Source organism: Bubalus kerabau, chromosome 3, assembly GCF_029407905.1.
Source record: "Bubalus kerabau isolate K-KA32 ecotype Philippines breed swamp buffalo chromosome 3, PCC_UOA_SB_1v2, whole genome shotgun sequence".
Taxonomy (NCBI): Eukaryota; Metazoa; Chordata; class Mammalia; order Artiodactyla; family Bovidae; genus Bubalus; species Bubalus kerabau.
The window spans coordinates 21,957,848-21,970,779 of NC_073626.1; the positions used below are offsets into that span (position 1 = coordinate 21,957,848).

The 12,932-nt window shown below is 42.8% G+C and overlaps 1 protein-coding gene across 1 annotated transcript; it reads left to right on the plus strand.

Moving 5' to 3' along the window:
* Positions 1-356: 356 nt before the first annotated feature.
* On the plus strand, positions 357-8,911 carry ZSCAN9 (zinc finger and SCAN domain containing 9; the record flags this gene model as incomplete). Its single annotated transcript, XM_055574373.1, is given in 7 exon segments — positions 357-506; positions 508-774; positions 981-1,128; positions 3,748-3,834; positions 5,211-5,474; positions 5,477-5,870; positions 8,175-8,911. Coding segments are annotated over 6 exon segments (1,263 nt in total), but the record flags the coding sequence as incomplete, so codon positions are not given.
* Positions 8,912-12,932: the final 4,021 nt, after the last annotated feature.

Here is a 12,932-nt window from a genome sequence, read left to right on the forward strand (position 1 = left end):
CTATTTCTTTTTCACATTAAAAAACTGAGATTGGAAGAAGATAAGAAATTGGCACAAGATTGCACAACTGGTAAAAGAATCAGAATAAAACTGAAGTCTTGGTAACTTGAAAGTCTGCTTTTTGTACATTATGACCTTATCTATCCCATTATTTCATTCTTTGGTCAGCAAGTCACTACTTTCAGTGAAGAGGTTTAGGTCTATAACAATTGATTATAAGTTTCTATCATTAACTGTTGCCATTTTTCCACCTAAACAATGACTTTTACTGATTAAAAGGAGGGAACTTCCAAAGGTGTTTCTAACTCATAGCTCCAGCTAGAGGATGCCTTTTAAGCTATTCAAGGTCAAGATGAATAGACTCCAAGGAGATTTTATGCCTGGATATGCAAGCTCCCAAGGTTTGGGAAGAACTTCTGACAGAAAAAGTGGAGGCAGAAAGTCATCTCCAAATGCAGGAATCCAGACTGAAACACAGTAATCCACTGGCAAGAGAGATCTCCCGAAGGAAGGCACTTTCGACAGCTCTGCTACCAGGAGACTCCTGGACCAAGAGAGGCTCTCACTCAACTCCGGGAACTTTGCTACCAGTGGTTGAGGCCACATGTGAGCACAAAGGAGCAGATCCTGGACCTACTAGTGCTGGAGCAGTTCCTGTCCATCCTGCCCCAAGAGCTGCAGGGCTGGATGCGGGAACACTGTCCAGAGAGTGGAGAAGAAGCAGTGATTTTGCTGGAGGATCTGGAGAGAGAGCTCGATGAACCGCAACACGAGGTAGGAAGGGAGATTCACCAGGGAAAGAATATGTGTCGGTCACCAAGGGGATTTCTGTGTCCTCTGGTTTGTATCCCCTTGACTTTGGTGATTAAATAAGACCTTGCTTTCTGTGTCTTTCCAAAAAGTGTTTCTTTAGACAGTTAATTTCTTCAGAGTTCAAATCTTATATCTTAAAAAAAAAAATCGTGTTTCTTTGTTTCTAGATAGTAGCCTACAGACAGGAACAAGAAGTCTTTTCTAAAGGGACAGTGTCTCTGGAAGCACAGATGTCACTGGCCCTTCAGTCCCAGCCTAAGGAGCCCCAACTCACACGTGACCCTGCTCAGGAGCCCCATCCTATTGGAGAGACAGGTGAGGGACGGGATTTATCTGGTGTTGAACATATCCCACCTGATCAAGCACAATATATCCCACCTGGTCAAGCACAGATGGACAGAAAAACCAGAGCTGGGAAACCAGGGGGTGAGAAAATGCTCTACCAGCAATGCTCAGAGCTTCTGGAAGCTGCTTGTACTTGGGCAGGTTACTTAACCAGTTCATCAAGGTTTCTTCATCTGCAAAATGTCTGCTTAGGCTGCCATAGCAGAATATCACAGACTGACTGGCTTAAGCAACAAAAGTTTATTTTCTCATAGTTTTGGAGGCTAGAAATTCAAGATCAGATGCCATCAGAGTTGATATCTAGTGAGACCTCTATTCCTGGACTGTAGAGAGCTGCCTTCTTGCTATGTCCTCACATGGGCATTTCTCTCTACCCATGCCTGTGGAGAGAGGAGGAGAGAGAGAGCAAGAGACTATTCAGGTATCTCTTATTATTATTATAAGGACATCAGTCCTATTGGATTAGGACCCCACCTTTAATTACCTTAATTACCTCTCTGAAGACCCTATCTTCAAATACAGTTAAGCCTTCAACAGATGAATTTGGGATAGGTATGACACAGTTCAGTTCAGTTGCTCAGTCGTGTCCGACTCTTTTCGACCTCATGAATCGCAGCACGCCAGGCCTCCCTGTCCATCATCAACTCCCAGAGTTCACTCAGACTCATGTCCATCAAATCAGTGATGCCATCCAGCCATATCATCTCGTCCCCTTCTCCTCCTGCCCCCAATCCCTCCCAGCATCAGAGTCTTTTCCAATGAGTCAACTCTTCACATGAGGTGGCCAAAGTACTGGAGTTTGAGCTTTAACATCATTCCTTCCAAAGAAACCCCAGGGCTGATCTCCTTCAGAATGGACTAGTTGGATCTCTTTGCAGTCCAAGGGACCCTCAAGAGTCTTCTCCAACACCACAGTTCAAAAGCATCAATTCTTCGGCGCTCAGCCTTCTTCACAGTCCAACTCTCACATCCATACATGACCACAGGAAAAACCATAGCCTTGACTAGACGGACCTTTGTTGGCAAAGTAATGTCTCTGCTTTTGAATATGTTCAGTCAATAACAAATATGTACCTCAAAAGGTCGCTGTGAGCATTGAACACAATTTGTGAAAAACACGTGGCACACATTATGCTTAATATATTGTAACTGTTATCAGAAATTACCAGGGCCACCCTTGTCGATTTGGGTTTACATTTGCAGTCAAAGATATGAGATATACTTAGTAGATGGCAGACCAGATGAGAGAATCCAATGGAATAGACCTTGCCATTTTTTTGGTATGTAATCTTAGTGGCATCAGCACTGGGCACCAGTGGGTATAGAATTAGGTACTTGAGGCTGAGTCAGTCGCCTTCCCATTCTAACTCTCCCTGCACAATTGGCTCCAAATCCAATCTAATTGCCCACATATAACATCACAGCCTCTTACTGACTTTTTGTTATCCTTCTGGTAATCCATCCACAGCAGAGGTCTCCTGTTTTCATTTTCACATTACCCCATGTGTATCAAAGCTACAACTTCTCTTGTCGGTCTGTTTCCAGCTTCTATTTATTTCATTTACCCTAGCAATCACACAGTTATGATTTTGGGACACATCTCTTAATTTAAATTAAAACTATATTTGATGAGTAATTCTGTGCCCGCTGCAGACCTTCCTATGACTCCCATGATTTCATCTTACTAAAATTCCTTCTGGTTTCATCTTCCAACTTAATGGGCATCTTTCCAGTCAGTTCCTTTGTTACTTTCTTCTTCCCCTCCCCATGAACTTGGACTTCTCATTTTTCAGCCATTTTTTCCTTTCCTCTACCTTCCAAGCCTGCATCTAGAGCCCTGCTGAGAACCCTTCTTCCACGGCACATCTGAGTAAGTCCTTTATCCATCTATCCATCCATCCATCCATCTGGGCATTCATTCATTCATTCAACTAATATGTGTTAAGCATCTACAGTGGCTACAGGAGAGTATCCAGAGGGCTTCTACAGATCAGAGAGTGCCCCCTACAGCACTGCCTGTGCACATGTGTGTTGTACATTCAGGAAAAGCCCATTTTGTAAAAGCAATGTAGGAAGTACTTCAGATTACAAGGACCAAATCCAAGTTCCAGCTCTTCAGTTTTTTAGCCAAGTAACATTTAAAGTTACTTTATATCATTGAATTTGAGTTTCTTTTTAAATGCATACAGATAGTAAAGAATCCCCAAAATACACAAGTTTACATAGTAAAAACTAAAAGTTCTCCTCCAAGTCCCACTCAGCAGGAGTAACTACTCTTGTCAAATTGCTGTGTGTTTTCCAGATTTCTTTCTACATATAGTCTGTCTAGCTATAGACAGACTCCTTTGAATATCTTTAGTTCTTTTAAGAAGTGGGATACTAACGTGAACAGGTTTTGTGGTTAGTTTGATAATATACATGAAAGTGCTTCGTAACTCATGGAACACTGTATAATAATAATTATTAAAAAGTGGGAAATGTCTTGGCTTTTATATTCTACCCAGTCCCCTTGTACATTTCAGATGTAAATGTAAAGTTTGAGCAAAAGGACAGTACTGGTCTCACTTGTGGCCCATTTCTTCTCTGCAGACACATTTCTGTTTTGCAAACCTGTTGTCATCTCCCAGCTAAAAGGAAGTGGAGAACCTTGGTCTCATCCCAGAGGAGTCCTAAGAGGTACCTATCCAGAAGTGTGAGGGACAGTGCAGTTAGATGTTGGAGAAAGAGTCCAATGTTTTGGGTTTTTTTGAGTTGCAAAGTGGTGATCACACCTGGGGAACCCAAGACATCCTAAGGATTCACAGCAGCCCTTCTCCATCCTCACCCTCAACTCATCTAAATAGAGGCGGGCTAATTAGGTTGGTTGACTATTGTCCAACGTGAACCAGTCCTATGGAACAGCCTTTGCCTCAGCACCAGCCCCTGGGTCAGTCAGTTCAGGCCATAGTAGTAACATTGATTTTAATCATTTCTCTAAATATTCAACAAATATTTATTGAGCCACCACTGTGCACCAGCCAAGATTCTCAGGGAATAAACCAGAAAGATCTTGTTCCCATGGAGATAAGATTGTATATAGCAAGGGGGAGACAAATAATAAGCATGTAAATAAGATGATATAATTTGTTAGAAGGTGGTGTTACAGAATAAAGCACAAATAGAGCATACAGGGAATTTGACTGCTATGGATGGGGAACACAGAGTGTAATTTTAAGTGGAAGAATTGAGAAGGTGAGAATTGAGTGAAAACTTCAAGGAAGTGAGAGAATGAGCTTTGAGGTCAGAGTTTCCAGGAAGAGAGAAGCACTAGAGCTGAGGCTTTGTCCTGGGGCTGCACTCAGGATGATTACAGATTAGAAAGACGTAAAGTACTTCCTACAGCACCTAGAATAGGAGAAGCTCAGCACTTTTTCCGTAAATGACCAAATGAATGGAGGTCTACGCAAAATAACTTTCTTTAGAAAGGGTCACTGTGAGGCTCCCTGCATCACAGTGTGGAGGGAATTCTCAGGGAAGACTCCGGAGAAGCTACTCGGATCCTGACCATTCTCTTCTTGTGAAGAATATAAAAAAATTTCTTCAGGCCTCATCCATGTGGGGGACACCTAGCTGCATTTTGCCAAAGAGGGCAAACTTCCCTCGTTACCTAGAAGAAGGTGTTGCCACACTGGCCCCTCAATTTGTAACCTCCTTCCGACTCTGTGATATCAGGATAGAAGTACCTCACTTGGGACTTCCTTGACTGTCCAGTGGCTAAGATTCTGTGCTCTCAATGCAGGGACCTGGGTTTGATCTCTGGTCAGGGAACTAGATCCCACATGCAGCACCTAAGAATTCATATGCCACAGCTAAAAAAAAAAGATTCTGCATGCCACAATGAAAATCAAGGATCTCATGTGCCACATCTAAGAACCCTGCAGCCAAATAAATACATAGATTAAAAAGAAAAAGAAGCAGCAGCACCTTGCATTTCTGTTCACATAGCAACCCATTCATCACTAGGCTCAGGGAATAAGTGACATTTACCTGGTCTTTTTGTTTGTTTGTTTCAGGTGGAATGACCCAGACTGAGGACAGGGAGTTGGTGCTAAGGAAACATTGTCCTAAGAGAGTGGAACCATGTGGGAAAGTATCTTATGGACAGACCTGGGAGGAATCACAGCAGAGGCCCCAACATGGAGAAGTCAGTGAACATAAGGGTGGGGTAGAGAGGCACTAGGGAAGCCCTGTAGGAACCGGACCACACAGATGTGAGGAATGTGGAAAGAGCTTTGCTCAGAGCTCGGGTCTGGTTCGACATCAAAGAGTTCACACTGGAGACCCTATGAGTGTAATGAGTGTGGGAAAACCTTCAGTTGGAGTTCGGGTCTTTTTAATCACAGAGGAATCCACAATATTCAGAAACGGTACCACTGTAAGGAGTGTGGAAAGGCCTTCAGCCAGAGTGCCGGTCTCATCCAGCATAAGAGAATCCACAAGGGAGAAAAGCCATATCAGTGCAGCCAGTGCAACAAGAGCTACAGTCGACGCTCGTTTCTCATTGAGCATCAGAGAAGCCACACTGGGGAGCGCCCTCATCATTGCAACCAGTGTGGGAAGAGCTTTAACCGCCACTGCAACCTCATCCGCCATCAGAAGATCCACCTGGTGGCTGAGCTGGTCTAATACAAGCTATGTGCAAGTTTTCTGGATCATTCACCAAGTCACATGGGGTAGGTAAAGACTAGAAAACACCTTTCTTCCTGTCTCCACAAAATGTGTTTTGGTCTCAGTTCAGTTCAGTTGCTCAGTCATGTCTGACTCTTTGCGACCCCATGGATTGCAGCACCCCAGGCCTCCCTGTACATCACCAACTCCCAGAATTTACTCAAACTCATGTCCATTGAGTTGGTGATGCCATCCAACCATCTCATCCTCTGTCATCCCCTTCTCCTCCCACCTTCAGTCTTTCCTAGAGTCAGGGTCTTTTCAAATGAGTCAGTTCTTCACATCAGGTGGCCAATGTATTGGAGTTTCAGCTTCAGCATCAGTCCTTCCAATGAACATTCAGGACTGAATTCCTTTAGGATGGACTGCTTGGATCTCCTTGCAGTCCAAGGGACTCTCAAGAGTCTTCTCCAACACCACAGTTCAAAAGTATCAATTCTTCAGCAACCAGCTTTCTTTAGAGTCTGACTCTCACTTCCATATATGACTACTGGAAAAACCATAGCTTTGACTAGACGGACCTTTGTCAAAAAAAGTAATGTCTCTGCTTTTTAATATGCTGTCTAGGTTGGTCATAACTTTTCTTCCAAGGAGCAAGCATCTTTTAATTTCAGGGCTGCAGTCACCATCTGTGGTGATTTTGGAGCCCAAAAATATAGTCTGTCACTATTTCCATTGTTTCCTCAACTATCTTCCATGAAGTGATGGGACCAGATGCCATGATATTAGTTTTCTGAATGTTGTTTTAAGACAACTTTTTAACTCTCCTCTTTCACTTTCATCAAGAGCCTCTTTAGTTCTTCTTCACTTTGTGCCATCAGTGTGGTGTCATCTGCATATCTGAGGTTATTGATATTTCTCCCGGAAATCTTGATTCCAGCTTGTGCTTCATCCAGCCCAGAATTTTGCATGATGTACTCTGCATATAAGTTAAATAAGCAAGGCGACAATATACAGCCTTGTTCTACTCCTTTCCCAATTTGGAACCAGTCTGTTGTTCCATGTCCAGTTCTAACTGTTGCTTCTTGATCTGCACAGATTTCTCAGGAGGCAGGTCAGATGGTCTGGTATTCCCATCTCTTTCAGAATTTTCCACAGTTTGTTGTGATCCACACACTCAAAGGCTTTGGCATAGTCAATAAAGCAGAAGTAGATGTTTTTTTGGAACTCTCTTGCTTTTTCAATGATCTAGCAGATATTGGTGTTTTGATCTGGGGACATCCATAAAAGGAATGTTTCGGGTTTTGAAGGTGTTGATTTCCCTTTGGTTCCTTTGCCCTTTCCTGTTTCTTACTAGCCCCATCCCTCTTATTTATTCTCTTTGAGATGACTGCTAACCTTTTCTAAAAATGTATTAATAAATGGCAGTGCCACAGCCAACATACTAGGATGACCTATATCTGTGTTTAATTCCTAAAGATCACATAGAGTGCTGCTGATGTTTTACAATAAAGGGGTCTTTGGTGTTCCCTGTGACCAGTACCCACATAGTAAACACTGTTTCTGCCTATTGCTTCCCTCTGACACCTGCGTGATCCTCCCTTGGATCACTGACCAGCATTGGCTGGGTGCTTCGCTGTTCTCAGAGTGCTTCCATTTACTTCACCACAGTTGCTTCTCACAACAACCACACAGGAAAATGAGTAATATTATCCTGTCTTACAGATGAGGAATTGAAGATTCAGAAGATCCAAACCTTAGAGCCAAGGCTTAACCTTTGGACTTTTATTTTTAGTAAACTACAACTTATGGAATAATTTTAGACTTATAAAAAAAGTTGCAAAGAGGGAGTTCCCTGGCAATCCAGTGGTTAGGACCCAGGGCTTTCACTGCCATGGCCCAAGTTCAGTCCATGGTCAGGGAACTAATATCCCACAAGCTGTGCAGCATGTCACTGCCCTCCCCCCACAAAAGTGGTAAAGATAGAGTTCTCATGTACCCTTCACCCAGCTTCCCCTAATGTTAACATCTTATGTCAGGTCTTTTCAGTTAAACCCTTGACTTTTGAATCCAAATCTCACTGTTTACAATGTCGTGCTTCATATTGGTATTCTTAGATTTCCTCATTTAAGCTCAGTCACCCGAAATTCCCTTAGTGCTCTCCCATCCATCTTCAGCATTACAAAAATTCATCAGTATCCTGAGTATTAATATAAGACATCAGAGCATTGGATCATCATCCATAAGATGCTTTAAAAACTACCATCTTAAATCTTCTGAATCTTTCCCTTCTGTTGTGTTGCTTAGGTCTGGAGTTGTCTGCTGATGTTCTAATCTGATCTTGTGTCCATTTTTTTTTTCACACTTAGGATCCTGGTGAATGCTCCCAGTATTCTACATACTGTCCTGTATAACCCTATATTTTCTTTGGAACTGCTGAGTTTTCCATCTGAAATAATAATCCAGTATAAAGAAGGGACCTGTTAGGGGGGAGAAAATCTTCCAAATGAAATGCAAGAATATGAAGTTGGTATGTATCTGAAAAGTATATGAAGAGGGAATAATTTGAGGAGGGCATGATAAAGATGAAATCTGTGATGTCAGGGGCCAAAAGAAGAAGTAATGGCCAGACATAGAACAGGTATGTGGGATAAGGAAAGAAAAGTTCAGACGGTGGACATCTGTCAGTAGAAGGAATGAAGATGGGCCTAGGAACATACCCAGAATGGTCCAGAATGCTTATGGATGTGTCAAGATTTGATCATGTAGGTGAAATATGCAACAGACTGTCAACATGGTAACTGGGTAGATGGAGGACGACATGACCCTTTCTCTTTGTGTTACCTCTCTTTGAGCTGTGAATGTGCTTATTGTACAGAGATGGTATGAATCCCCCTTCCAATTACTAGGGATGATGCTATGAAGAATGAATGAAAAATGTTTTATTCTCATCAAGGAACTTTTGGGGGATAGTAGGGCAGCACCCAAGCTGGTCCAGAATTGACTTGAATAGTGCAAAGGATGTCACAGGTTAAGAGAGCTGAGACTGGAACTTCCAAGGCAGAATTTGAAATTTTGCTTTCTATAATGTATATTAAAGTGTTAGTTACTCAGTTGTGTCTGACTCTTTGTGACCCCAAGGACGTAGCCACCAGGCTTCCCTGTCCATGAAATTCTCTAGGCAAGAATACTGGAGTGGGTTGCCATTTCCTTCCAGGGAATCTTCCCAACACAGGGATTAAGCCCGGGTCTCCTGCATTGCAGACAGCCAGGGAAGCTCAGAGAAGGAGCTTCCTGGAGAAGGAAATAACAGTTCATGGTATCACAAGAGGCAGACAAGACTTAGCAACCAAACCATCACCAGCATTGCAAAGGAGGGTAAGAGCTAGTGGCCCTGGTTTTTATTGTGGTTAGGGGATGGGCCCAGGAAATACTTCTTATGCACAGATAAGGTAAGGACTTGCATAGCTTGAGGTGCCAACTGAGGAAGCACATTTCTTATAAACTTACTCAGATGTGGGGAGAAAGGAAGGGGAAAATAGGAGGTGAAAGCTGTCAGTGATCTGTCAAACATCAACAGCAGAGTCAAGATTTTTTTTAAATTACAACTGTTTAAAGAGAATCAATTCAGGAGATACTTTATCATGTGATTCTAGTTGCTCTATCCTTGTAAACTAAGGAGTAAGTATGAATTTAGCATTCAATCCATTTTTAAACAAATGTATATAACCAGAAAAAGCATCTGTTAAAAAAAAATCCATACCTGTCCATTTGACCACCTGAAACTGTCTCACTACTGCAGAGTGGCTCACCTCCCACTAAAGTCAGCTGAGACTTTCTAGAAGAGGTGAGCTCCCAGAGGCAGCCTGTCCCCTCACTCGACTCTTGAAGAGGGTGTGGTTTGTGGGACCTGAGGTGAAATTTCAGGGATTCCTAATCTGTTTGGAGACATACAACTCTTTCTTGCCTACTTCCTGCCAGAGAGGATCAGCTGGGACTTATGAGTAATTAAAAATGTTTAGATTCAAAAGGGTATTACTATGGTAGTCGTTAATTTTAATACACTGAGGATCTATAGTGTCCATCATATTTTCAAAAGGGTCCAAAAACTAAACAAAGTTAAGAACTACTGCTTGATTGGTGGAATGACAAGAAACAGCTGTGGTAGAGCCTTTTCAGAAAGAGCCCTGACTCCCACTTTGATTTTTTTCACATGTACACACACACACACACACACACACACATACACATGCACAGTCCCACATCAACCTTTTCATCGGCTCTCCTGGTTTACCAGGTTCTCTGTCCAGATCCTCCAGCACAATCACCATTTCCTCTTGACATTCTGGATGACGTCCTCACCCTCAGACCAGTTGCTGGTCACCCTGCCTATCCTGACACGATGATACCCAGTGCAGCAGAAGCCAGTGCTTTGGGAGTACTTTTAAGGTATAGAACTAATTGTTGAATACAAAGGTATTAATATCAGATGAGCTAGTTGAAGGCTATAAGCAGAAGATTCTCTGAGGCTTACACAGCAAGAAGTTAACTCAGAATTCAACCCTCAATTCAGAAAAATCTAGATGTCTTCTACATTCTGTTCACCCCTAGAAACCTTTCTTTGACTCACAGAATTCAGGTATCTAAGGGGGTGTTTCCAGGTTTGCCCCTATTCCTTTGGGAGAAAAGTAGAGAAATGGAGAGAGAAGGAATATACTGGACTTCTCTTTGAGATTACATCAAAGACTGGCTTTTATCACAGCTCATATTGTAGCCTTTCACAGTGGCAGTACCTATCCAAGTGATTGGTGTCATTTGCCACTTTCCAACTTCCTCAGATTCTATTACTTACTTTCCTGAATCTGTTTCCTAAAGTATGACTGAAATTCCAGTCTTATTTATGAGACTTTGGACTACCCAAGCCAGGAGAGTCACCATTGTTACCTGCACAACGGCTGATTGATATAGGTGAGGGGTACTGTTCATGAGAAACAATGTGTGTGTATGTGTGGGTGTGTGGGTGTGTGTGTGTGTGTGTTAGTCGCTCAATCGTGTCCAACTCTTTGCAACCCCATGGACAGGCTCCTCTGACCATATACTACTACTACTACTAAGTCACTTTAGTCGTGTCCGACTCTGTGCGACCCCATAGACGGAAGCCCACCAGGCTCCCCCGTCCCTGGGATTCTCCAGGCAAGAACACTGGAGTCGGTTGCCATTTCCTTCTCCAATGCATGAAAGTGAAAAGTGAAAGTGAAAGTGAAGTCGTGTCCAACTCTTAGAGACCCCATAGACTGCAGCCTACCAGGCTCCTCCGTCCATGGGATTTTCCAGGCAAGAGTACTGGAGTGGGGTGCCATTGCCTTCTCCGTCTGACCATATAGGTGGGTAAAAATCTTACTGGATAACTGAAACTCTGGGTACAAAGCTTCTATCCTAATTTTTCTACTAATTAGATGGGGGAACTTGAGCTCCCTGAATTTCTCTATGTTTTAGCAGAGAAGTGAGTCTTTTAGCTTTTAGGGGGTCTTTAAAATTGACCATGGAGAGGAGTTCATAAACTATTTTTAAAGAGTCTACAAATTAGCCATAATATCTTTTCTTTAATTTTGTTTGGCAGCGAGGTGACTGTTCCTCAAGAAATGAAAGCAGTGTGAGAGTTAAAATGTGTCTAGAGTGAGTTCTGGCTTTCTATGCCAGTATATGTATGTATATACCTTGAGGAAATTAGAATTATTAAAAAAACAGTTATGCATGCAAAGCTGTATCACCATAATATTGAAAGGGAATATATGTCTAAGGAAAATTCATAAGTAATGCTCCAAATCTTGAGATTTATGTGTATACATAATAGGGTCTTTGACCCAAGATTAAAAAAGCCCAAAAGGACATTAACAAGGACTGGTGGACATATTTTCTCAGATTTTTGGGGTCTGGAATTTCATTTTACTCTACTAACAAGCTAATTAGGACTTCCCTGGTAGCTCAGCTGGTAAAGAATTTGCCTGCAATGCAAGAGATCCTGGTTCAATTCCTGGGTTGGGAAGATCTGCTGGAGAAGGGATAGGCTACCTATTCCAGTATTCTTGGGCTTCCCTGGTGGCTCAGCTGGTAAAGAATCTGTCTGCAATGTGGGAGACCTGGATTCAATCCCTGGGTTGAGAAGATCCCCTGGAGAAGGAAAAGGCTACCCACTTCAGTATTCTGGCCTGGAGAATGCTATGGACTGTATAGTCCATGGGGTCATGGTCGCAAAGAGTCAGACATGACTGAGGAACTTTCATTTTCAACAAGCTAATTAATTTAGCCTGTGATTCTTTCATGGAATCTGGCATAAAATATGAGTTTCCTGGGTCAGAAAAAAGAATTTTATATGATTCCATGGAGGCCCAATGCCTTTCACATTTTGCCCTCAGAATTTCATTGTGTTTCTCCAGTGCATGGATGTCCACATCCTCCCCCACCTATAGCCATACTGTTTCAAAGTTGTAATTGTTTTTCTTCTCCAATTCTCAAAAACCTTCTTATGCATAACAGTCCTCCTTGGGTCTTCAGTGCTCCTACGTGTCTTGTTGCATGGGTTCAGGTTCTAAGGCCCTGATCATTACTTCTTTAACTAACCCATTTCTTATAGATCACAAGCCTAACACTTGTTATTCATAGATGGCGAGCAGCATGAGATCATCATATTTGCTTCAGTTACCCTTGCCCCCAAGTCCCAAGGAGGTGACATGATTGGCTCAGGTGGCTGCTATACACACAACGTGCCTATGTTGCATCCAGGAAATCTGAATTTACAAAATCCTCAGCTTTTAGAATAAGCAGTAAGTAAGCTTGCTAATCGGAGAAGGCAATGGCACCCCACTCCAGTACTCTTGCCTGGAAAATCCCATGGACGGAGGAGCCTGGTAGGCTGCAGTCCATGGTGTCGCTAAAAGTCAGACACGACTGAGCGACTTCACTTTCACTTTTCACTTTCATGCATTGGAGAAGGAAATGGCAACCCACTCCAGTGTTCTTGCCTGGAGAATCCCAGGGACGGGGGAGCCTGGTGGGCTTCCGTCTATGGGGTCGCACAGAGTCGGACACGACTGAAGTGACTTAGCAGCAAGCTTGCTAATTGACCA